The sequence below is a fragment of the Lates calcarifer genome, linkage group LG6, assembly GCF_001640805.2.
Source record: "Lates calcarifer isolate ASB-BC8 linkage group LG6, TLL_Latcal_v3, whole genome shotgun sequence".
In the NCBI taxonomy this organism is placed as follows: Eukaryota; Metazoa; Chordata; class Actinopteri; family Centropomidae; genus Lates; species Lates calcarifer.
The window spans coordinates 24,852,585-24,879,873 of record NC_066838.1 but is presented as its reverse complement, the minus strand read 5'-3'; the positions used below and the strand labels follow the sequence as shown (position 1 = coordinate 24,879,873).

Genomic DNA, 27,289 nt, shown 5'->3' with positions numbered 1-27,289 from the left:
TGGTCGTTGCCATTTGCGTGTTACTGAGTTTCACCAAGCTGCAGCTTGATAGACTGAAATCAGTCAAGTGACTGTGGCTCGATCAGGCAGCAGAGATTACAGCTAAACAGCTGGAAGGAGGAGAGCATGAGGTGGATGTCATGGATGTGGGTAACACCAACAGTTACAATGCTGGTGCACTGTACCACACTGGTACATCTTCATGGTAGCTGCGTGATTACAATCGAATGTTTAATTTACTGTTAAAATCTTGTCTTGGAGAGTGGACAGTCAGCCCCAGGAACATGTTTTCAGAACGACATGAAAGAAACGTTCAGTTAGAGACCGGCTGAGTCACAGAGAATAGAACAGAGGCTGGTCTGAAGGTGACGTCAGGGCTTCAGTTCTCTGTTTAAATGAATGAGGAGGCTGCACATCTTGACTGCATACCAATGTTTCTCTGAATGCTGCCTGATTTACAGAAAGCATTTTAATTAATTACCGTAAATAGGTATGTGAACTGTGCTTCCCAGGTTTTGATGGAGCTGCAGTTGAATCTCTGTCAGAGGTGGCTGACAAAGACTGGTTGATTGTGATATTTCATTAAACTTTTTGATACTGATTATGTAACCCTGGAGGCAAGAACTTCAGCGAGAGGAAGAATTTGGTTAATGAATCTTTTTCATGATGATTATGGCTGCAAGACACAGAAATCAGACCCACTTGTTTTCTCATTTTCTTTTTCTTCTTTTTTTGATCATTCATCTTTGCATTCAGAGCTTTAAATTGGTGTCTTACATAACAGGTCAATGGATTATTTTGACTTTTTAAATCAATAAGTGCTTTTGGTATTTTTTTCGGATGTAAAATTGGTTTCCTGTAAAGTTCAGCATCTCTTACTCTCGGCCTCTCTCTTTCCCTTCCTTTTTAGTCATCGTCTTTCTCACTTTTTCTGATTACTTATTGTGTTTATTCATGCAAGAAAACACACACAGGCACACAAATATAGCATTCACAACACACTTACAAAAACATATTTACCGCATTCCATCCTGGCCTATTTATAATATGTACTACTTATTAAACACACGCGCAGTCTCACCCTGGTTTATTCATGGTGTGTATTCCTCATTAGTGTCATTCAGAGTTATTATAATGATATGAATGGACTGGCAGCTGCTGCAGCGATAAAGACTCTTTTCAGCTCAGTCACTCACCCATGTGTGTGTTTTTGTGCATGTGTGTGTTGAATGATCTTGGGAGGACGGATGGGTTTGTGGGTATTTTTTCGAGTGCAAGTGGGTGTATAGCGAGAGAGAGAAGGGAGGGAAAAGGTGAGGAAAATGTGTGCGAATGTGGAGAAGAGAAGAAAACGCTCTGCTGTGCAAAAAGAGAGAGAAGGGAGGGAGGGAACAATGCAGCGTTCACTCACATGGTTCATTATCACTCGCTCTTTCTCTCGCATTCCTCCACATCTGCCGACTGTCTTTTTCCCCCCACCGAGTCATCTTCTCGTGCCGTTCTCTTCACCTGTTTCTCCACATGATCCTTTCCCATTCATTTCGCCTCTCAAATTAGAAATCCACCTCCTCCACCACCTCCTCGCTCGACGCTCCGCTCCTTCAGACACATGCCCCCATTTCCCATCTTCCCTCTCTTTCTCCCCTCCCTCTCTTCTGTCCTGCCTCCATCGATCCTTTTTATCTCTTCCTGCAAAAATCTGACTGTGTATTTTTTCTGAGAGAGAGCGTTTACCTCCAGCTGTGATCTGGCCAGATTTCAGCTGCAGCACAGACGGCCTTGTGGATGTGAAGAAGCTGCAGTGTGGAAACTTTAATCAGAAAATGAAAGGCCGAAGAAGACAGGATGAGAAACACACATGGTTCATTCCAACTGATGTTCAAGTCTGAATTCGTCTTCTTTGGTCTTACTAATCTATACCTGCTAAGGCATTTTTTCATGGTTTTGACAATATTTTCTCTCAGTTTTGTACATTGTACTCATCAAAATAACATCTGAGCACACGGCAATGTCACTACAAGTCCTACTTAGCAAAAAATGTGAAGCGTGTTGTAAATAAGCCCTCAGTTTATCCAGATGATCTAAAACACTCCTCTTCCTCACTTTAATCTCCACTCTCTCCTTCAGATGTGTGCCCCATTTCCCATCTCCCCTCACAAAACGTATGAGGAATAACCAAATAACTTAATAAGACTGCTCAAGGTCTCAGCAAATATCAGTACAATGTTGCTGTTCTTCTATCAGCTTTGGCCAAACCGCAAAAATAAGAACCAAGTTGAAACAAATTGGAATTATCCTTTAAAGCAAAATGAGACAAAGAAACCAATTAGAAGTTGAATTCATAAGCAATAAAACACACTGTTGCCCAACTCAGTAAACTCAGGACGTTTGCTGCTACAGCCTCCTTCTGGTATGACCAGTAGCTTGTGGCGGCTAATGTTAGCTACTGAAACCTTCTTCACTTCTCTGTAGACATTTGATGTCAATAGATCGATAGATAGTCAATAGAATTTGTTGATATCTTTATCAAGTTTCATCATAATCCATGCAACAGCTGCCACATTTAGCATTGCTCCTCAGTTTCTTTTCCCATTTCAAGCAAATTGCAACATAAATCAGTAAAAAATAAAAGTAAGCCATTCGGTCATGGATGGATGTCTCTCTTTTTTGGTGCAGAAACACACATGAATTTGTGTTACCCCTAGATTTTGGAAGGTTGCCTGGCAACACAACTTTAATTACGGTCGACCTGTCATCCAGTGTGTTGTTGTCTTTCAGGACATTCTGTTTTGTGACTGTCGAGCCTAAACACATTTTTTAATGTTAGTGGAAACTGTTTTAAGCTGTTCTCTCAACTTCAGGAGTCCCAACAACTAAACTTAGGGTCTAACTCTGTATCTCGGCTTTGCCTTTGCAGCACATCTCAGATAAGAACAATACTGAATGAAAAGTGAGAACTTGGTTTGACACATTATATTTGCCCACAACTGCGTGATTGTTGATGGATGCTGAAGGAGGCGAGAGGCGGATAAGTTGACTGATCTGTTACTGGTAGCCATCGCTAGTGAGGCAGAATGTTCAACACTCAGCTCACTGAAAAATCACACAGCTGACACATAATTTTCACACAGCGGCACAAACATGAACAAACATCCAGACTGAAACAGAACCACAAAGAGGAGATGAGCAGAGATAATCAGCAGGCTGTTAATGGTTTAATGACATCTTATATCACTGGACTGTGTTTAGTGCTGGAGCTGTGGGAGCTGATTATAGTGTGTGTGTGTGTGTGTGTGTGTGTGAGGAGGATTTAACTGTAGAGAAATGTGTTTGTAAAGAGGTGGGTGTCGTAAAGATATAAAACATGTTTCACAAACATGTAGTTTACCATCTCAGTTTGTCTCCAATTTGAAATATTAGATTTTTTTTTCAATCATTGATGTAGCTGCTGCTTCTTCATCGTCTTCTCCCTTTTTTTTTTTTTTTTTTTTTAAACAACCAAATCACTCTGTGAAGCCACCAGAACGCCTCCACTAATCCTGGCTGAACATTTCACGAGTTTGTTTCCAAAATGAAGTCGCCACTGTTTGAAAGAAGCAACACCTGCTGAAAAACAAAAACTCCAAAAAAGCTTATTGTAACACCACATTCAGTTATAAGTAAAGGAGAGGTGTGAAATCAAAGATGAGATTTTTTTTATTGTATTTATTTTTGGAACCCAAAACACTCTCCACGGAATAACACGTTCAAACAAGAACACTTAGCTGCTGGGCGGCCAGACCGTCCACAGCTCAGACTGAGAGCGACGTCTGGGTGTGAAACCTCTTATCTGTACCTTGCATCCCTTGACCCTTTGCTTAGCCCCGCCCCTTTGTTGTTAGTCGCTGTTAGTCCGTCAAACTGTCAGAGCGACTGTCCGCACTGTCACTAACTGCACCCTTTGAAAAATGTTATTCAGTTTTTGGATAAATCAGTTTCAGGGAGAAGCAGACAGACTGGTCTGCAGTCTGTGTCTGAGGGATATGTTTCTGATGTCAAACTGACTCAGCAGCAAAACCTGTTAAAAAAGTAAAGATAGAGGTTCCAGACCACAATGTAGAAGTGAACCACCACCTCACCAAGACAAAGGTCTATGAAATTAAGAACTGTTCCTGTTAAGCAGGGCAGGTCTTTATTCACTAAAATCATTAAAAAGCAGAAGCAGCGTGTGTAAACATTCAGTACACCTTCAGTAGCTAACGTAGCGTTAGCTAACGATCGATGTGCTTCATGTGATTTTGGTTTTGAGAAAGAGAAGAAACACGTATCTCCCTCCGACTTCTCCAGGTAACGAGTATCACTGCTGCACATGTTGTGGTCGAGTCAGTAAACCTCAAGTCGGAGTCCAAGTCTGAGTTGAGTCCCCATTACCTGAGTCCAAGTTCGAGTCGTCAAGGCAGAATATTAGCACTCAATGCTCTCTGCATACAGGCTGCTGAATAATGTTACAGTAGCCTATTAGTGTAGATCAATATCTTATTCCAAATTACTACGGTCTACAGATATATAGTCCTGAAAATCTTAGTCCTGGACTTCTGACTGACATGGTGCAGGCACAAGGTTTAAATATGACGAACTAAACCAGCCTGAAAATAGCAAACATCCAAACGACTGAATGACAGTCTACGGAGCACAGCTGTATATTTATCTGTGGTCGGAGCTGGCTGATTGGCCAGTCTGCATTCCAGGGGGCGGGACTTATTGAAGCAGTTAGTTAAACTTTCAATGACTTTTCACACAACGCAGCGGGTGCATCAGTTGTTAATCATTCTTGTTATTATACTCAGTTAACATGCACGCTCGGCTTTAATGTAAAATATAATAACTTCGATTGTGGTCAGTCAGGCCTTTGTCATGAAGATTTGTGTCTTCCACCCCCACACACACACACACACACACACAGAGCCTTGTAATTATAAACTTTAAAAGATCATTGTCAAGTTTGTCACATTACACAAACAGTTGGAGTAAACTGGCCTTGGCAGCAGCAAGCCTCAAACAACAGTATTGAAGTGGTGAAATGTGAAAAAAATCTTTATTATGTAACAAGCTAAGTTTTAAGCTAAGATTTAAAAAAACACACTTTTTCAATCACAAACAACTATATTAAAGAACAAACGTGTCCTGTAAACTTTTCTGACATCTCCAACCTTTTCATTTTTACTTCCAAAGCCCAGACGTCGCAGGTTCAGGTTTGGGGGATGAGGATTTATTTGAGGTGAATGTAAATGAGAAGCAGATCTCCATGTTGGCTGAAATGTGGGTCAGTATCCATGGCGACTGCTTGAAGGAAAAAAAAATGGCATTTCGTGATGCTTAAAGCGTTATATGCTGAACTGTGGGTGTGAGTTAGATTTTCTGTGTGTTTGAGCTGTTTAATATCATGTCAGGATCCTGTAGGTGTGTGTATACAGTACACTCTGTAAACTGTATAGAGCTGTGTGTCGTTGTCGTCTTGTCTTTACCGTTGAATTATCGCCACTAAAGACATTATGTAGTTTCATTTTTCTGTTGGTGAGCGCAGTGAAAATGTGCCAGTGTTAGAGTGTTTAGAGACAGGAAATGTGACTCCTGCTTGAATACTACAGTCTCCCTGAGTGTACACTTATATATTTAACACATCATCCATCTGCTTTCAGACTGCCTCCCTCCGGTGCTGCTGAGCTCCTCAGAACGATGAATTCACCATTTCCTCTTCTTCACACTTGTATCTTTTATAACCTCACTCAAAACTCGTGCCAGTGTTTTTACCACGGAACATTTGAAAAGTTTGCTTCAGGCTGGTTGTGTGATTGTAGCTGACACCTGTTGTTGTACTACGGTGCATTCAAGGGCTGTAGGAATGTAGATTCTCCCATGAACCCTCTGAGGAGGCTACATAATGGATATGATACTTCTCTCATGTTTGTGTTTTCAACACTGTTTGGCAGCTGAGTTTTGGAAGTTCAGAGATTCATACCAGCACATGAAGGCATCACACACACAGCTGCACAGACTGTGCTTTCAAGTGAACCTGCTTCATGCTTATTATTTTGTGTTTATTGTTTATTGTGTTTTTTGCGTTGTGTAAGTATGAGCTCTCATTTCCTGGTTTTAGTTAAACATCCAGCAGCTGCATTTTTTATTTATTTATTTGTTTGTGTCTTAATTTATTCAGGGAAGTCTCACTGAGAGCCAGGCTCTGATCTGCCAGTGAGCAGCTCTACAGGAGCAGTTAGGGTTAGGGCCTTGCTCAAGGGCACCACAGTAGAGATAATGAAGGAGGTGTGAGCTCTGCTTTTTCACTCTCCCTCTCCAGATGTATCCTGTCAGTCTGGGGGATTGAACTGTGAGAGCTACAGACAGGGAAGTCAGGACTCAGAGACAAACCAATGTGATTTTTCATGTGATTTGTTGAAATTACAAAAAAGTTTAACCAAACAGGACACATTGGAAATCTGGCGTCTAACTTCAGCCCAGTCAATTTCCTATCATGAAACAAAAATTGGAAAATGAAAAACAGGGCTTAAAACATGAACATTTTAAAAACAGGAGTAGAGTTGTGTTCTATTTATTTTTACCTTCAAAATAGTTTTTTTTTCTTATTACAGATTTTCATATAGTGAGTCAAACATGAAAAACCCAGTTTCCATTACAACAAAATGCAAAATTCTGGCAATTTTAAATTGTATGTGTTGTGTTGTTGCCTGTGGTGTTGCCTGTTTTTCCTTCGTGATTGTAAATAGAACTTTCGGCCTCAGTTCCATTTTCCTCCCATTACAGAAAATCCATTTTTTCAACCAGATAATCAGTGGACTGTGCATTGCCAAACCTCCACGTGCCATAAAGCTTTAGGTTTTTAGGTTTGCTAAAATAATCAGAGGAATCCCTCACATACTGTAGGCAGACCACTGTTGTCTTATTTATTCTATGCGGGGCATTATGCGTCCATCAGGAAAAATGAAATTAAAAATCCCTTTTCTATAAATTCTATTTGGGTCAGAAAATGCTTTGATATGACAAAACCATTTTCATTTTCCAATTTTCTTGTGAGAATCGATTGAGGCAAAGATACACAGATTATTGGATTTACAGAAATGTTTTTGAAGATAGAAAATTTCTTGAATATTTTCAGTGTTCAGACTTAAATTCTTCAGGGAATGATGTGATTTTTTTTTTTCCATTCCATCATTTTCAAACATTGCACTGATTGGCCTGAGGGGGCGCCACTATCACTGCTTTAATTGCCATTATGTCGAGCAGTTTATCTGAAACTTCAGAGCATCTTCAGCCCCGTTCCAACTTCCTCCTGGCTTTCTTAAAGCTGCTCTGATTGGCCCGAGGGTGGTGCTGCATTTGTTTACTCGTTACTGATTTGCCCAAGGGGCGCCCGCATCACTCGCAAGGGACGAAATGTTTACTCTGACACACAAATACACATCGCAACCATAAAACATACACACAGCTCCTCTGGCGCACACAGACGCTTGCTCTCTCTCTCTCTCTCTCTCTCTCTTTTTCTTCTCCCTGGATTTCTACCCCTCACTCTGTCGTTCAAACACACAGCTTAAAATAACACTTTCCTCACTCTCTCACACACATACATACAAACTCACTTCTAACACACACACACACAAACTGACACACAGCTCAGTTGAGTGGCTATGTGGGACAGCAGCTTGGGGATAGACAACTGATTCACTTTGAGTGGCACATGGATATTTATAGCTCGTGTGTGTGTGTGTGTGAGTGTGTGTGATGTGACAGCAGGTGATGGGTGCTGACTTAATAGCAGCTGCAGAATTAGTGTTTACTGTATCTGTCTGTCTGTCTTTACATTCTTGCATGTGAATCACCTGTAAAGGTAGGTCCAAAGAGACTGCAGTGATTTGTGTGTGTGTGTGTGTGTGTGTGTGTCTTTATGTGAAAGAGAGCGACAGCCAGGTGATCAGCAGTGAGCATGCTCAAATGTCTTTCTGTTTGTTTCCGTGGTGCTTCATATCCCTGCGTAACCATGGTAGCGGCGTGTTGGGAAAAGCTATATTGGACAGCGAGACCTAGACACCACACTAGACACTACACACACACACACACGGCGGATTCTGATTGGCGAACAACCCACCATTTTTATTCCTTCTTCTGTGCGTCACCCTCAGCAGACAAACTGCTTCAACCTGCAGTCGTTTCATTTTCAACACATCTATTCATGTTGGAACAGAATCAAACCGATAACAAACCAAATCAATTGTAAAACCTAAATGCAGGATATTTTCCCACTGTGCAGTAACCACCACAGATGAATGCAGACACTGCTGCCAAAGAGTCTGAAGCTGCAGTTCCTCTAATGGCCACTAGATGCTGCTCCAAGAGAACATAAAAATATATTGAAATGAATTAGAAAACCTCCACATTTTTTAATAGTGCATTACTATTACAAAAAAGTAGAATTCATGCATGACACTTGTGTTACGCACTTCTTCACTGATTACCCAGCTGTCTTCGTCTGTCTTGTGACCTTCAGTTTGCAGGTTGTAATCATCTATCGAGTCTTCAGAGATATCGAAGGAGAACATCTGCAGAATTTCATTCATTCAGATGCATCATAAAAGTGTTTCTTCCTCAACTGGTCACATCAGATGCATCGGTTTGTTAGAGCAGATACCCTGCAGCTGAAAGTCAGCTGTTGGTGTGATAGACAGTGGTGCCACCCTGTCAACATACTGTAATCAAACAATCAACTAACTGTCATCAGATTCTGATTCACGTCACTATTAAATTCTGATCCAGACCTCTAAATTGCTCCGCACATCTCTGATTAATTTAGCAATTCAAATAGGTCTAATGTTGCACTACTGAAAGAATCAACCAATCAGAGCTTTGGAGGAATGTCATCTTCCTGCAGAACTAGCAAACTACATCCATGAAAAATGCTGCACCCTGGAAGCCTAATGGTTAAAGCACGTACCACATAACCACCACAGATCAATTTCCAGCCTTACGCCCCCCCCTAATTTCCTGGCTTTATCTCCACAAAAATATCTTAAAAACATCCATGACACGTGGTGATGATAAAATGGATGATGACAACTTCACAGGTTACACAACTAACTATTATTATTTCTTTGATTGGCACGAGAAACATTGAGTTAACTGTTCCCAGCAACCAGTGCCACAGCCTCCATGTTAACTCAGTATGATATCAACAAGATGGATACATCACCGTCACAAACCTCTCACCAGACAGAAACAGGCCAACATGAATGAGATATCAGACTAAATGAAGTGAAATGAAATGGAAATTTAGTCAGATTATCAGGCCAGGCTGGTGCATGGAAATACCTGACATTAGGTTTTTTTACCCACACAGTCATGTCCACTACAAACCACAGATATAACTGATTTCCCTGAGGGCTCTCTTGTTTTCCTGGCCTTTTTTTTTTGAATGATTAAAAGTTTATTATTCATTGAAATACAACATTTCAGTTTTATTTTAATGGCATCGTCAGACAAAATTCAGGCATAACTAAATTAGCTCATTTCATTTCTTCGAGCTGCTGCTACACCTATTGCATCATGGTCTAAATTCACATAATAACCACTGCTGGTGTAATTATTAGGCTAACAGCTCATACCATGAAGCAGAAACACAGAGGAGCCTTTAAAAAGAAAAACAAGCCAACACCTGCAGCCCCCAGCGCCTGCTGCTACATGAAGTTCCTGCTGTTTTGCAGGCTGTGTCAGTGCAGGACTAACAGGAAAATTAGCCGATTTATCCTTCGTCGGAAAACAGAAAAGGAGACCCAATAATCTGACAAGCATTTGAATCATTTCACCCCCCAGAATTCCTTTCTGCAAACTCCTAATTAGATACACAAACTTGGTGTTTTCTGTGCCTGAACCAAAGCAGCTTTTACCGGGAAAATATTTATTTACAGTTGATGTTTTAGATCTCTGAAATATTTTCTGTCATTGAAATCTTCGGCTGCAGCTGCTGGAGATGTCTTACCACCAGCATTCAAAGAAATGGACACAGACGAGCAGGATGTGTCACAAATTACTGATTGTGTAACAGAGTTTAGGTGCTTTCAGGTAGATTTTCTCCATGGATGTGAAGTGATTATCAGTGTGTGTGTGTGTGTGTGTGTTTTGTTTTGTTTTGGGGAAATTGGGCCAGAGAAAACTGGGATAGAGCCAAGAAAAATGGAATATAAATAAGATTAGAGCAAGGAAGGATTATATAATCAAACACAACCGCTTCAGCATTAAAGCTTTGGTCGTGGAAGTCAGATGAGCATCGTGGTTTAAATCTTTTCTTAAGACTTACTTTTAAAAACCAGCTTTCTTTATGAGAAGGAATTTGTCTTTCAAGTGTTATTCCCTACCTTCTAATTTAATGCTTTATCTTTTTAATTCTTTTGGACCCCTGTGAGATTAATTCAGTTTTTCTTCCATCCCTGCCCATTTCATGTACGGCAGTTTTTACAATCAGCATTGAGATAAATGTGATTGAAAAGAAAAGGGACTATTTTTAATAAACCTCATTGAGCTGCAGCAGGAATGGAGGCGTCAGCTCCAGCAGCGGTAATGTCCTGCTCTGCTCACTGAGCTGCAAGACTGGACGAGCTGAACGCGAGCAGCAGTTATTTCATCTGTTGAAAACTGGGAATGACTGTTGAAATTTTTTTGGGCTGACCCTTAACCGCAGGAGGCCGAGCAGAAATTCAGCTTCCTACTGTGATTAAATGTTCTGAAAGTAACGACCTTCAAAATCTGTGGAGACACAGCAGGGGGAGGAAGGGGGAGGAGGAGAGGAGGGAGTGGGGGGAATGCCCTGTTCCACTAAGGCCAGATCTCAGATTTACCTTGTTGAACCTAAATTTTAAAAAAGGCGGAGAAAGGAAGGAAGGAAGGACGACAGGGAAGAAAGAACTGACTATGAAAAGACAGAAAACAGACAGATGAAAGAAAGAGAAAGAAAAAGAAAAAAGAAAAAAAGAAAAATGTCTGTTTATCTAACTAATCACTAACAACAGCTGACACAGTTAAAGGGCCACTCCATCGAGGATCAGTTTACTTGTCATGGTTAGTGCTACTCAACGTGTGGAAACAAAATAACCCTGATGATGGATTTGGCTTGAAACTTTACATTTAGAACAGAAAAAACCCTTGTTTAAAAGTCAGTGTATTTATTTATGCTGAGCAATCACAGTTCCTGCCGTCCATAGCTGCTGTAGCCTCACGGTGTAGTTAGAGCTTTAAGAAAGCTCATGTCAGCCAGGTTTCAAAGTCATAACATCTCTGTGTTTGCTGCTGATTTTGAACATTTGAACAAGTGTCATGCAAAATTGCCGGATTGCCCCTTTAATCTAATTTTGTTAGACTGATTGAATTTGTTGGTTTAAGAGCTGCATTAGTCTCATCCACACTTGGTGCGATTTCTCTAATGGCAAAATGAGAACATCTCCGCCTACAGGGACGACTGTCAGACCTGTCTGAACGGGGGTCTAGCTTAAGTAAAGACGGAAAGAGGGGAAAAAACAACCATAGAGAAGAAGGCAGAGGAATAAAAAAAACAATAAATGAAAGGAGAAGAAGACAGAGAGAAAAACAAAAGAGACAGAGACAAACAGAAAAGAAGCAAAACAGAAAGAGAGAAAGTCAAAGAGGAATAAGAATTTGACTCTCAGCATCCATCTCTCTTTCACTGCCCCATTATCATTTATTTCTCCCTGTGTAATAAATATCTTTCCCTCTCCGTCCACCCATCCATCCTCCTCCCTCTCTCTCTCTCTCTCTCTCCCTCTCTTTCTCTCTGATCATTCCATAAACAGTGATTGATCAGCGCAGGCAGCAGCTCACCGATCATCTCCTCCTCCATTCCTTTTCTCTCTCTCTCTCTCTCCATTACCTTTTCTTTTCTTCCTTCATTACCTTTTTCTCACACCATGAATCTCCTCACCACTCGTCTCCTCCTCTCTCCTCTGCTCCTTCTCACCTCTTTCTTTACCAGGGTTTTTTGTCCTTACAGCCTTGTTTTTGCTTCTCTCCTCCCTCCTTCTCCTCTCCCTCATTTTCTCTGACCTCATCTTGTCTTTTTTTCTTGTGTCTTGTCCTCTATCTGGGCTCTTTGGTAACTTGTTATTTACTCACTTTTGCCTTTGATTTCCTGGTATCATTTCATATCTTTTTCCTTTTTCTTTATGCACTCTTTCTTTCCTTCCCTTCTTTCTTAATTTCCTTTCATTTCCTTTCTCCTTTTTTATTCTTTCTGTTCCTTTCCTCTTCCATTTCAGCACCATATTTACTCTTTTCCTCTCTTCTTTTCTTCTCTCTCCTTTTGTCCATTTTCTCTGTTTTTCCTCCTCTTCTTTTTTATATCCCTTCCTCTCCCCTCTTCTCTCCTTTTCACTTTCTCCTTCTCCCTCTTCTTTCTTTCCTCCTCATTAACCTCTTACGATTACTTTTCCCCATAACCTGTATATCTCTCTGCTCCTGTTTCCTCCTCCTCCTCCTCCTCCTCCTCGTTTTCTCCTTGAAGTCGTTACACAGCAGAAAGACGGCTCTGAATTTTGCAACTCCTGAATGATGGATGGGTGAGTGATGGAGAGAAAGAGAGAGAGAGAGCAACGGAGAGATAAAAGATCAAACTTGAGCCCTTGAGTTAAGTGATAACATCACCCGCTACACACACACACACACACACACACACACACACACAATTCCCAATTAAACACTTCAGCACTCGGCGTGATCTTATCTGATCAGGAGCTTGGCAGCTTTGGCAGCAGCGATCAATGCTCGTTCACCTCTGTTATACACACACACACACACACGCACACACACAGAGAGAGAGAGAATGTGCATTCAATTACACACAAACATCATGTCCTCTCTTCTCTCCATCACTCTTTCACGTTTCCCTCTGTCTCCTCTTGGATTTTCGGTCTTTCAACCCTCGTCTCATTTTCTTTTTCTTTCATTCTATCATACACACACAATCTCACACAGATGCAGAATGACATATTTCTCCCTCTTCTACTCCCGTTTTACCTCCTCCTTTTCTTTCCAGCTTGGCTCTTCTTCTCTTCTCTTTTTTTTGCTTTCTCTCTGAATCTTCTTCTCTGCTTCTTTCTTCTCGTTTTCTTTCTTTCCTCCCCTCACACTCTCCCATAATCTCACATCCTCCTCTCTCTGTGCTGGGTTTCTCAGTGTGGCAGTCTAAGTAGGTCGGTGTTGACAGCTGAGCTCTACACAGACAGAGGAGAGACATTATTTCTGCTCTGTGTGGGCTTCCATACAAACACTCACTCACTGTTTGTAGCTCAACCTCACTGCACTCTACAGACTCAGTATACAGATGTATGGGTGGATATAAATCCCCGGAAAACCAGAATACCTCAGGAGCTGGGTCCACAGGTCTTGAAATCTATGTAGAAATTTTTCTAGGACCCAACAGGACCTGTCACAGCCAGTGAAGAGTTGAATTCATTTGTGCAGTGAACGCTATAGGTCCACATTAGCACCAGTGTTTGACCTGCTCAAAGACAGAGAGAGATCCCACCTACGTGAACAGCTGTGAGTGAAGAAGTCTGTAGATGGGAAAGAGCAAAATAAGTGGGGAAAAGAAAGATAAAAGGCAAAACTGTGATTGTTATTCATGGACGTCTACACCACTTTCTCCCAACCCAACCCTTTGTCTGATGTACCCACACAGCCCTGTGAGACGAACTCAAATACCCCCACCAGTCATGTTACAAAGACGATCCTCCATCAGTCTTTTTAACACAATTAAACATATATAACTGGACATTGTTATTCCATTTATCTATTAATATTACTGAAAGTTTCAACAGTTTGTTCAGAAGTTGTACTTTTCTGCTCACTTCACATACTCAAGTTGATGGACATCGTGCTAGTTACTGAATTTACTAAAGATCTCCTCTAATAATATTTTACTGTTTATGTTCCTCATTAAAATATGAAGGTATATCTTTCAATCGAATCACAGCTGCTATTTTTTATTTGTGTTCAGTTAATAAGTTATACTTTCCAGCCACAACATTAAAACCAGGTGGACACAGGACCTCTGGAGGTGTCCTGTAGTGTCTGACACCGGGACATTCACAGACAAAATCACAGTTTGAGCTGCTGCTTCAGTAATGATTAGCCGAACACAGGAACGTACATATATACGTATAACAGATTTCATAGATATGTTTATTGATAAGAAGCGTGTGTTTATAAGTGCAAAACTGTTGATTTTCCTCCATGTATAAATGTGTCTGCATGGGATTACAGTTGGCTGTGTGTGTCCACTTGCATATGAGCAGTGTGTGTTTTTTGCTTGTGTGTACGCAGTGTACATATATGTTAGCCAGTGTGTGTGTGTGTGTGTGTGTGTGTGTGCACACTGGAGAGAAGAGCAGAGCCCAGGGCTGTCCTGTGTGTATTCAATGTGTTTAATTTTGAGCTTTTTGACAGCTGCATTATTCACAGACTAGCAGGAGACTGACTGTTCTAACCTCCATCCACCCACTGCAGGGGGCTTTTCATCTCTGCTGGGGGCAAGAGGGGTGGGACTGTTCGTGCTCTGACATGATGCTGGCACAGTAACATATGCTTGTGTGGCTCCATATCACCGCTGCATTTTTAAATATTCACTTAACTGTGTGACAGTTTGTAGGTAAAAACAAACCATCCATAAATCACCAAGTACGAGGCTGCAGGCACGTCCCAGTCCCACTGATTAAGACGTTGTAGATTTGCCTTATTTGTTTTGCTTTGTTAAATTCTGTTGTTGTTATGCTTACAGCACTTGATGTGTTGTGTGCACGAGAGACAAAGTGAAACTCCGAGTGAATATAAACTGTTTTTCTTGTTCCACTTTGCTGTTAATTGACACCAGAAATATCCACACGTCTCTGCAGATCATTGGCTCTGATGCTAACTGGGAACTTTATTAGGAACATGTGCACACCTTCTTATTCATGCAATTATCTAGTGCAGTACATTAGCAACCCAGTAGTAGCCCTGTGTTTCCAGCTCAGTGAGCGGCCCACAGGATTTTAGCCATTAAAAATCTTTAATGTGTGACTGTAAATTATGACACAGGACCAATCAAAGCTCTGACTTACATTTTACTGGTTTGCTATGGTGGAATTTATTAAGAGGCAATTCTGACTCCAGGCTCAGAGAAGAGTTTTTGGCCAGAATGGTTCAGGTTTTCAACACACATCATATCACAGGATGTAGCCCAAAGGACGTAATCTGTGTGCATGTAATAGAATTTCTTTTCAACAGTTACAAAACTTGACTGTAACTTCAGCTCAGCAGCCTGAACACAGCATCATATAACCCAGAGCGAGCGGCTGGTTCTGAGGTCACACTTTGAAGGAAGGAAGTCAAACGAAAAGTGCCACATCCTCCGGTCGGCCTGGAACGTGGCCAAAAGCTCTGCAGCATTTATTCATGTATTTCTCCAGCTATTGCACAACAGCTTCCAACCGCTGTGACTCCGACCAATCAGGCGAGAGAACCAGCACTTTGTGTTTCATAAGAGACATTTGATCATGGATTGTACACACAAATACACACACACACACACACACACATAGAGAGGCAATAAATGCCACTGATTGCTGGCGTGATAATGGGCAGGTTGAGAGTCTCTTCAGACAAGTGATGAAGGTTAAAGAGCTCCCCCCACCCTGTCTGTTCACAGCTGAAACAGTTGCAGGATATATAGAAATTTGCTGTGTGTGTGTGTGTGTGTGAGTGTGAGAGAGAGCGTGTCAAGCTAACAGATCAGCGGCTCGTTAAAAGCCTGGTGCTAGTATCAATTTATCGCCATGGAGACTGACGAGGGGGCGGGTCAGAGCGCCGTTTTAGCCTTTGATCAACTGCAGGGACGAGTTATTAATAAACACTTGTTTCCCCTCCTTCTTTCTCTCCCTCGGTTTCTCTTTCCTTCCTGTGTTCTCCTTTCTCTCTTTACGGTAATGGGCTGACGGCCTGTGATGTCACTGTGGTTAAAAGGTAGAGTTATGACATCAGAAACAAACATAGAGACGTCGTTGGTCTCATAAGCAATAGATATGAAATTAATCATTAGAAAAATGATTTAAGATAACAGCTTCCTGGTGCCAACTGTCCACTTCTATCATCATCATAGTTGTTATTGGTCCCATTTGTTCCCTCAGGTAAACAAATCATTAATTACAACTGACTCTAATATCTGTTTCCTGACCTTTCTTTATTGCCTCTCATTGCGACCTGGATGTGCGTCTGCTGATCAATTTCAAGTCAATGAGCCGTAATGATGAGAAATTTGTGGCCTGTGAATTGATGTCTTAGCAGTGACAATAGTTGTTGTAATAATGATCATGATTAGAAAAATGGAAATGCTCACAAGACATCATTCAAGTCAAAGCCTCAGACAGAGGGTTAGACCCTACATAGCTTAAAAAGAGGATACTTGAACTTTCCAGCCCTGTGTGATAGTTTAACAGTTCATTCCACAACAATGGGCATTAATCTGCTTCCACTATTTTGGGAAGACTTTCCATCAGATTTTAGAACCTGGTTGCAGGGATTTGCTCCCTTTCAGCTACAAGAGCAGTAGACGTTCTAGCACACTGATGTTGGGCTGGCTCGCAGTCAGCGTTCCAGTTTATCCCAAAGGCGTCGCAAAGTGTGTTCGCCAAACTGTTGCCTTTTTCCCTAAGGCTTTCTGCACGGTTCTTGTGTCTCGTTTTCTTGAACACACACCCACAAACCTCCACAACTAAGGAAAGTGAGGCATTCACAGACCAACAATCTGAAATATTGCAACAATGTCAGTCATTTCAATAAATCCTCACAAATTATGACTTGTTCATTGAGGGCAAAGTGTGTCGTTACTGCAGAGCGACAGGAAGAGGTTGGGGTTGTAATACAGGAGACTGATGTTCATTTCCAGTTTTTACCGACAGTCAATTTCTATTTCCTCTGACCATGACAGCAAAGGTCCCTTAACCATAGCAAAATTGTAATTTTAATCCAAGCCATAATGTTTCCTTAAACCTAGCCAAGTTGTTGTGCCTAAACCTAACCAAACATTAGCTCTTGTGTTTATGCTCTGAAAAACAATGTTGTCCTGACGAAAAAGGCTTCAAATCAGAAATTACTTCCATCATTCTAGACAACATGACAAACTGAGAAGCTCTTTGTAAGCTTTGCTATTGCTACACAGCAAACATTAGCAACAGCCATTTGCAGTCAAGAGCTTCAGCTATCGTTTCATCAGCTAACGATTTAAGCAGCGCTAATTCTGCAGGGTGGTCTAGAATGAGTCGGTATCAGAAAGTGCCCAGACCAGGGCTAGCTGATTAGCATGCTAACTACAGTAGATGAAAACAAGTTATAGAAATAGAAGCAAGTTAACACTGGTCTTGTTTTCCACCACTGGAGACAGGTGAGTAAAGAAATGAAGTTTGATGCTGATCCAGACAGTTAAACAGCTGCTGATGCTAACGTTGGCTGTGTAGCAATAGCAAAACAAATAGCTTAAGATTAAGATTTGTTAAAGATTTTTTTTGCCATAATCATACTGTATAACACTGCGACTTAGATTGAAGTTTTTCTTATTAGGACGGTCTGTTCTATTGCCAGTACTGCAATTACTTCTGCTATTGCTACAGCCACTGCTGCTATGTGATTTTTTTACCCTAATAGCTTCTCTTCTGCCAGTATCGCCAGTGCTGCCAGTACTTTTAGGAATTTGCAATCGTCTGATCTCAAGACAAATCCAACCAGCCCCTGCATTATTAGCGAAGTCCTCAAACCTCCTCAACAAGCCAATTTTCTTCTCTTTTTTTTTCCGTCCTTCGTAGAACTGAGTTCAAAGTTTTGTATTCAATAAGCTCCACCAGTCAAACCCCAGCGAACACTCTGCACTATTACTGTTACTGGAGCCATTCATGAATTAATCAGTGTGTTTTACATAAATTTTATGTCGTCTGCCCCCCCGCTCCCCTCCATGACTTTTACTTTATTACAGTAAAATAACACCAAAAAGGCACACACTGCACATTGCGATTTTGGACATGATAAACACAACAATTTTCACAGCATTCTCATGGACTAAATGCTAAAAGAGTTGCTGCTACTTCTGGTGATTTCAGTTAAATTACAAATCTCTGCCCCGTCTCGTTTTTTGCTGCCGATCGCTGTGTTTCATCCCTTGACCTGTAATATTCATTTAAAAGAGATTTAAATGAAGTGTGTGTAACAGTTTAATTTCTCCTTGTGTGAGTCTCTCTCCTCGGGTTCATTCTTGGTTCACCATCAGACTTGGCAGCAATTTTTTAAGACTCTACACACACACACACACATGCTCAACCTCTTTTCACAAATGCTCAGGGTCTCAGCGGTCCAACTGTGGCCTTGTAGATAGTAGAGTTTTTGGTGGAGAGGAGAGGAGAGGAGGATAAAGAAGTGTATAAAGCATACAGGGGAGGAGAAAAGAGGAGTGATGGAGGTAGGAGGAGAATGGAGGAGGAGAGGATTCATATAGATTTGATAGATTGGAAGCTAGAGGCTGAGAGAACGCCTGAGGGAAGAACAAAATAAATTGGATGGAGAGAGAGAGCGACAGACAGAGAGAGAAAGAGAGAAATGAGAGAGAAAGACAATAGCTGCATGAAATTGGATTGAGAGAGAAACAAAATGAGAGACAGCAAGTGAAGGAAAGGAGGCAGAAAAAGAGAAAGAGAAAGAAAACATGAAGATAAGTTGAGTGAGAAAGAAAAGAGGTAACCCTGAAATTAAGGTAGAGGATGAAAGAGATGCTGAACAAGTGAAGAAAGATGAAAAGTGAGAGGCAGAAAGTAGAAAGAGAAAACATAAATAGTGAATGTAAAAGTAAAATCAAGATCTAGACGTTAGCTGGGCACCGTTCAGAGATATAAAAAAGAGATGATGAGGTAAAGAACTGGCAATGAGAGTAAACAAGAAGATGTTTGTAATGTCTTTATGTTTGCAGGTGTATTTCGTCATGAACCAAAGTATTGGACAAACTAAAGTTTTGATCTGATGATTGCACTAGATGAAAATAGTGGTACCTGTGTGTGTTTGTGCAGCAGATTTCAACACAATTCTTCCAATAGTTTATAATGAGATTTTTCAGTCCAAAGGAGAGGAACCACGAACCCACTGAGCCTGATTAAAATAAGAAAGAAAAACAGCAGAAGGGGGCAAGACAAATGAAAAGGAGATAGACAAAGAAATTAAATACAGATAAGAGTGAAAGACAGAAAACAGAAGGAGGCTAATAGAGAGTTATAGAGGTGGAGATGGAGTGAGAGAGACAGAGAGGCATAGGGATTGAATGGAGGAGTGCCGATGGTGCTTGGCCAGCAAATTATTTGCAGAGCTACAGATTTCCAGCCTGCCTCGTTGGCCTTGCTGCCTGTCTGTCACTCTGTGTGTGTGTGTGTGTGTGTGTGCGGTGTGTGTGGGTAGGTATAGATATGTGTATGTGTGGGTGTGCGTGTGTAATAAATCTTATGTGTGTTTTAAGTGTGTGTAGGAATGCTGTTTGTTGCATTCGTGCGTCCACGCACACACGTGTATCCATGCTTGTCTGTATTTTGCAGGCTTGAAAATTGTCATATATGCTGACGTGTGTGCGTGTGCATGTGTGTGTGTGTGCGTGCATGTATGCACTGCTGGGTTATTTTTACCCCTCTATTTAAAATCTGCTTCGGGATGCAGAAGCGCAGGAAGTGAGTGTCGTCTCACTTTTCCTCCAGCGCTCTTCATTTCTCCTCCACAGCCCGTCTGTCCTCCTCTACTACTACTACTACTGTCTGCCATCTTCTTCTCCCATGATGCATCAGCCTTTCTTCCCATACATGCATACACACACCAGACCCAAATTCAGCCATGTTTTTCAGTCATGCATCGAAGGCAGTGGTTCCCAACCCTTTTGACCCGTCCTGAGGTGGTGAAGATATCCAGTATTCAACAAGAAAAAAATCAACAATCTCCCTTTGTTCACATCATGTCTGTCTATAATTAAATCCTAAAAACTTAACTTTATTTAAATAAGTGACAGGAAGTTAATGAAGCTGACTGACCACTCAGGTTTATCTTGCAGCTCCTTATAAGGTCCCAACACCCAGGTTAGGAACCACTTCTCTAAGGTAACAGATATACTTCCATCTTAAACAACACCAGTCATGTAACTGAAAAAATAAATAGAACTGAGATTTTCTTTCACCTACGTACATGATGCTGTATTTAGCTCTGAGCATTTGTCATCATTAATTAATGGTGACTTTTATAATACAAGAAGATAGTTTGTTACGGTCTTTATTTCTAAATATACAGCTCATTTTCTCTTTACGCCGTTCGTGCTCAGTGTGAAACAACTACAGCTTTGTAACACTGTTTCTCAAGTCATAATATACACCAGCTTTTCCAGAAAGTCGTCTTGTTTTTCTGTCAAACCTTGACTTTCTGACAGACCTCATGCTGCACCAGCAGGTGAAAATAAAATCTTCAACAAACAGAAGTGTCACAGATCTTTGAACAATCCTGCCCCTCCTCTCCTCACATCAATATTTGTCTTCAGATTTTAAAAAGAAGAAGAAATAGAGCTACTTTTCCACCGTGTGCCGGATGACCCGCTGCAATCTTGGGACCAACACTGTCACTGACACAAGACAAACAACAAAACAAAAGCACATCAGAGTTGAACAGTGACAGGTGAGGGTAAAGATGTTTCCCTGGAGAAACACACAGCGCTCTGTTTTTTTATTCTCCCAGGAGAACATCATGGTGAGGGTTCACTTTTTCTCTTGAAAGATGTCATTTAGTTTTTGATCCTGTTGTATCCCTTTGTCTGTTTGTGTATACGCCTGTTGGCTTTTTCAAATGAAGATCACTGCTCTAAAATATACAAATAAAACTGAGCATTCTTAACCTTACTGATACACCCACACTGCCTTAATTATACCCAAACACCTTGGTGTGAGCAAAAGCCTCCTCAGGTGTTATACTGTTATACTTTTAAATAAATGATTAGTACCTGTATGCATACTGTTCTTAATCCTGGAAGAGTCTGTGAGCCGTTTCTGCAAAATGAGAGAAAGGTGTAAAAACCATATGTCAACATCGTACAAAACGATACGTTCTCATGATCCCCAAGAGGCGTTCAGGGCAAGAATTACAAGTCAAGCTGTTATTTTAAGATAAAAATAGTTGCTTTAAAGTTGCTTTTTAGTTCTTTTAAAGGGTCAATTCAACCAAATTCCACAGTTTTGGGTATAGTTTTGTCTGTCTGCTTATCCTAATGTTTGTCATATTCATTTGCATTCAAGGTGTTTACACCTGTGATTGATGGTCATCTTGTTTTCTGAAGACACACGTACGGTTTCCTGGGGTGGCAGGAAATGTTTTTCAGTTCGGTCACCTGTCGCATGTTGCCATTATTTTGAGATATGTATATTTCATGTGATGTTTGTCTGTGTGATGCTTTTTGTGCCTGAAGATCAGACTGATGAAAATGCTAAAATAAAAAAATTGCAGGAGCAAAGAACAGCGTGTGGATTCTGCTTTTTCAGGAAATCTTCTAAAAGAATCTGAGATGTGGGGATAATAAAGGGACAGGACACTGTTCTAAACCAGTCTCTCTGTCTCTGGCCCTCAGGTATATCCACGCCCTGTACCTGGGCGCCCAGAGCCGTTGGCACGGCAACGGGCCCCGCCGCCACTTCCACTGGCGGCTGATGTTTGAGAGCGCTGACATCACCATGCTCCGTCTCCTGGAGGCCTTCCTTAAGTCGGCACCGCAGCTCGTCCTCCAGCTGAGCATCATGATCCACGGAAACACCGTCCTCCCTCTGCAAGGTGAGAGATGCTGCTCCTCCTCACATGGAACAAAGCTGCAGCAGAGTAGAAATATAAAGTGGATTTACTCAAATAAAGTACAAGTGCCTCAAATCTGTCTTTTTTTCCTTTAAATACTGACGTCACTGTGAGTATGATGTTACTATTACTGCTGAAAATAAGACCCACAGTGTGATAAACTGGAGTTATCCTTTAAGAAAACTGTTGGTTATCTCTTCAGAGACTGGACTTTATTTTATTGGATTTTATCAGTCGTCATTTCAGATTGTTATAGAGGCTTCTGCAGAGAGAGAGAGAGAGAGAGAAAGTGAGAGTATGTTTTGTTTTATTCATCAAAAGCCCATCTGCTTCTTGTAAGAGGTGCATGAATAAAGCATAGACTCTTCTACTGATATCTGCCCTGAACACACACACATACACACTCCCTTCGTTAAACATTACTCTCTCAGGCTCAGATACACACACTGTTCACACACACACACACACACACACTGTTCACACACTCAGTGTTCAGATGGACCTGGCAGCATAGAAGTCAAGTGTCAGACACACATTTAAATTGCACAAACTACACAGTCGGTGAAACCTACCACAAATACACACACACACACACACGAGCGACAGAGAAGCTCACACACAAAGTGATGTGTATTTGAATACTTTAAAACACACACATGTAACACACACTCAAACATAATCTCAAACAGAAGTGAAGAAGTATCAGAGTGCACACACACACACACACACACACACACACACACATTTCTGTCTATTTTTGGGGACCTACAGTCTGTTAATAAGTCTTCGTGTTTTTAACTGTGCACACTCTCCCATATACCCTGAATTACTCAAGGCTTATTGATTATTTAAAAACCCAATCAGTGAAACGAATCATCTTATCAATGCTGCCAATTAATCATTCAAGTCATCTGTTAAGTACAAATCCCAAACATTTGCTGGTTCCAGTTTCTCCAAATGTTGGGATTTGCTGGGCTTTCCAAGCATAACAAACTGCATCTGTCACTTTCTGTCCATAATCCCCTTTGTTTTGGGTTCATTTCTTATGTAACTGCTTCAGTTTATTTTCTCAAGCTGGGGTCCAGGAAATCTGCCGTGACATTAGTTTGATGTGGGAACTCAGGTGGGTCCAGTCAACACAGGTGGTTGTTGACTGGGATCATTGGCTGTGGTCAGTTTAGATTCATGTCAGACTCCCATTGTTACAGTTTTTATAAAAGGGGGAAAATTATATCAACAGACGTATTAAATATGCAAAGAGATTCTGAAACCTCTCCTGCAGCAGGATCTATTTCTCCGCTGTCCGTCCATATGCTCTTTATGGAAGTCAAATTTAATTTTACAGTACAAGTGCATTAATTAGCATGAAGCACATGCTGCATTGTTTTCTCTCCCTGCTATAATAATTGTAATAAACTTTATTCATAGAGCACCTCTCTAAATAAAAGTTTCAAAGTGCTTTACAACATCAGAGCAAAAATCAAAGTGACAGAGGTGTAAACAGACCACATGAACAGGAATAAAACAAGAAAAGTTAGCTTTGAAACACAGTGGTTAGAGAAGATAAAGTGGATAAGAGGGAGCAGAACTAAAATCGGGTTGAGCTACATCTCTAAAATGTGATCAGCTTTAATGCTAGGATGGTGTAGGATGGCATTTTTGCGAGTTCATATCAGTACGTACTGCTTCCAGGAAATGGCCCTTACTTGGTCTCATTCCCCTGTGTTTTTAGGTGTAAAATGATTGATAGGCACAAATCTTTGGAAGCAGTGAAGTATTGAAAAAGAACTGCTGTTTTTGTCTACGACAAAATACATCCACTAAAGTGTTTGTTTTTGTCACTGACAGGATTTTGTCTGAAATGTCTGATAACATTAATGGATAGGATGCCTACAGAGATAGACCTTTTTTATCAATGCTTTTGTTTAACCAGAAACATCTCTTTATATCACTACCAGACTCCACTGACAAAAACATTAATTTTACTGTGCAGAAAACAGGAGCTGCAGGTCTACTGCTGTCTCGACCTGCTAGTTTGTTTATGTTATTGTGTGACTCTCAGTGGTAGATGTATTCATGTCTTTTACATAAGTCAAAGTACCACACAATTACACAAACAAACACTCTGAGACAGTGTTACATTAGTATCTCCCATGGGAAAATAAGGCCCCAGTTCAGAATATCCTTTAAGTCCAACACTGACAAAAGTTTTCACCTTCTCCTTCCTGCTCACCTCATATATGTTCCCACACTAACTGTCTGCCATAGAAATGAAAGCATTACATCCTTAAATTGTGTTTCAATCTTGCTTTAGTTGTGGAGGGAGTTCAGCTTTAAGCAGTGCAGGTAGCGGCTGACTGTGTATGTTTTCCCCTCAGGGCTTTCTGTAGCAGTGTACGCTCGCTACTGTTCAGTACTACGAACCAGTACAAACTTACATACTCTGCTGCTGATACCAGCTCTTGTACCTACTCACTGCCCTCAATACTTACTTACGTACATGCCCAGCTGCAGCACGAACGCCGAGGAATGTCGAAGAGACCGCCTGGGAGCTTTGGGGCTCGGCAGATTTGTTCGTGTACCAGAGTCAGATGGTAGACTCAGTGCTTGTTAGTCTGTGGATATTGCTTCTGATTCCTGCTGCTTGTGGACTTCGGAGAGACTGGTTAAGTTGCACAACTTTTAGTTCCTATTAGTGTTCAGAATTGTTATGCACTTTGATTTAAATCCTTCTGTTGTCTCTAGGTTATTTTTTCTTCTACTGTCATGATAAAACACATATGAGTTGGTAGAGTTTATTTATTGTCAAAATACACACATAGAAATATCAGAAATATCAGCTTTATGTAGCCTGCAGCTTAACATTTTGTTGTTCTTCAAATACATGAAATTCCCAATACTATTAGAAATCTGTTCCCAGTATATACAGAGGTGAAAAAACAGCACTGTTGAGAATCTCAGGTTACATGGAAGTTCAGTCGAGTAGCTGGGTCCCTGGCTGTGCAATGCTTTACAACGTTTGCCATAACATTTTCAAATCAATTCTAAAATGAACAGCCAGTGTTAAGAGGTTAAAACAGGGATAATGTGATACCATCTCTTATTTCTAGTTAAAAGCCTTGTGATAATATCACCCAGAGGGAGCAGCCAAACATTGTTCAAATCCACAGAACTTTTCTTTGATTAGTAGTAAAGATAGTAAAGTTTCCAAAAATACCAAAATTGTCAGGCTGAATTATGGGAAAACGTGTAAAAAAAAAAAAAGATTCACAAGAGAGCCAGAATAAGGCTTTGGTTTGAACATTTCAGCTGTAACATGCTGGTTATCTCCTTTCTAAACTCTTGGCACGGGAAAAAGTAAAAAGCTGGAAAACCGGAATCATTCTCAGTGAACCAACCCACTGAACAAACATTTCCAGAGGTTTTAGTGCTATTATTTGGTTTTATTTAAGGTCAGAGAGCATCATCGACCTGGAAATAACTAAATTGTCAGTATTGTCAGTATATAACTTATTCAGATACAGGTGAGATTTGAAAATTCATGCACTATTTAAAGTGTATTTGATATGAGTACAATAAAAGAAAAAACCTCTGAACCTGTTTTTATCTTTAGTTGGTCTTTGAGACAGTTTCTGATTTAAGAAGAAAACACTCTCTGTGGAGCTTCAGAGGGACTGGAGCAGTTTCAGCAGGATGTCACATAAACAGTGATAATATGGACCTAAAAAACTACAACTCTCAGTTAGCTTCAAAACAAACCGTTTTCCAACAGCAGCAGATTTGTGAACACTTAAGTTAAATAAGATCAAGTTTCTGCATGAGAGGAATACTGAGGCTCTCCCTGATCTCTTCATAAAAATAAGATTGATCAAAATTACATTAAAATGCAAAGTCAGTGCAGCTCTTTCTCTGCTCAAATTTTAATGCCTTCTCAGTGTGATTCATGGCTAATTTGAGACAAGACTGCACGATTAACACACATGAATGTTTAATGTGTTAAACTGTGCTCTGGGTGGCTCGTGGTGGGCCTCACGGTTACGTGTTCAGGCTAAAGATCATTTGACTTCTGGTTCACATCAGTCTGAATGAACTAGAAGAAGAAGAGCCTGTGAGTTTGTAGGCAACAGTTTGGTCGACTGGTAATCTTGCAGCCATTATTGTTAGTTTGCTGATCCCTCCCAACCTTTCCTTCATCACCACCATCAGGAGAAATTTCCTCTTGTCATACAGTTACCTGAAACATGCAAAGGATATGTTAACTTACTAGTTTTTTTCAAAGCTTTCAACCACATCTTCATCAGCAGACGGAGTTTGGTCAGTTGTTATAGCTGTCAGACCACGAGACCTTGAATTAAGATTACCCTGAAAATAAATTTGGTATTTTGGCTTCACATTGGAGAGATTTGGGCACAATGAAGTTTCACAGTGAAGGTGACTGAAATACTGTTTATTGGTGTTTGAGATGTCAGTTGAGAAAACACTTTTTGTAAAAGATTTTTTTGCAGTTTATCTCCCTTTCTTTTATCTCCCCTCCTTCCCTTCCTCTTACTATTCTCTCTCTCCACCCCTCACTTCATCCTTCTCTCCAGGTCTCTCGGCCTCTGCCTCCCTGGTCTCTCTGGCCTGGATGATCGCCTCCTACCAGAAGGTTCTCCGGGACTCCCGCGACGACAAGCTGCCCATGTCCTACAAGGCTGTGATCGCCCAGATGCTGTGGCACTTCTTCACCATCGGGGCGAGGACCGTGGCCTTCGCCCTCTTCGCCTCCGTCTTCCAGCTCTACTTTGGCATATTCATCGTCAGCCACTGGTGCGCCATATGTGACCTGATGCAAAGAGTCTGGGTCCACAGTTGGAAGTTTAGCATTTGACACTCATGAAATTATGAATTGTTGTTGAGTTTTTTTAAAAATAGTATTCAGATATTTTCTCTAACTTCTAATTATCAACAAAAGGTTTTATTTATTAAATGTGCATTGCAAGTTAATAAGGGCTGAGTGGTACCTTTAAGTAACTAATGATATCCTGCCACATACATCTCATTGTGTTTATGGAAATGTTTTAACAGGCACTGTCCCCTTGCCTTAGTATCCATATGTGATACCCTGTAGTATTATTTATTGTCTTTCAGGTGTGTCATGACCTTCTGGATCATCCAAGGTGAGACCGACTTTTGCATGTCCAAGTGGGAGGAGATCATCTACAACATGGTGGTGGGCATCATCTACATCTTCTGCTGGTTCAATGTCAAGGAGGGTCCCAGCCGTTTCCGCATGACCGTCTACTATTCCGTGACACTGGCTGAGAACGTGGCACTGACCGCCGCCTGGTACACCTACCGCGGCCCCGTCACCACCGACTCC

The 27,289-nt window shown here is 41.0% G+C and overlaps 1 protein-coding gene across 1 annotated transcript in view; it reads left to right on the top strand.

Annotated features, from left to right (window-relative positions):
* The window catches only part of xkr7b (XK, Kell blood group complex subunit-related family, member 7b), a 62,520-nt gene that overhangs the window by 30,111 nt on the left and 5,120 nt on the right, over positions 1-27,289 (top strand). The window contains 3 exon segments of the mRNA XM_018682829.2: positions 21,710-21,909; positions 26,517-26,736; positions 27,058-27,289. Of these exon segments, the coding sequence (XP_018538345.1) occupies positions 21,710-21,909; positions 26,517-26,736; positions 27,058-27,289 (652 nt within the window).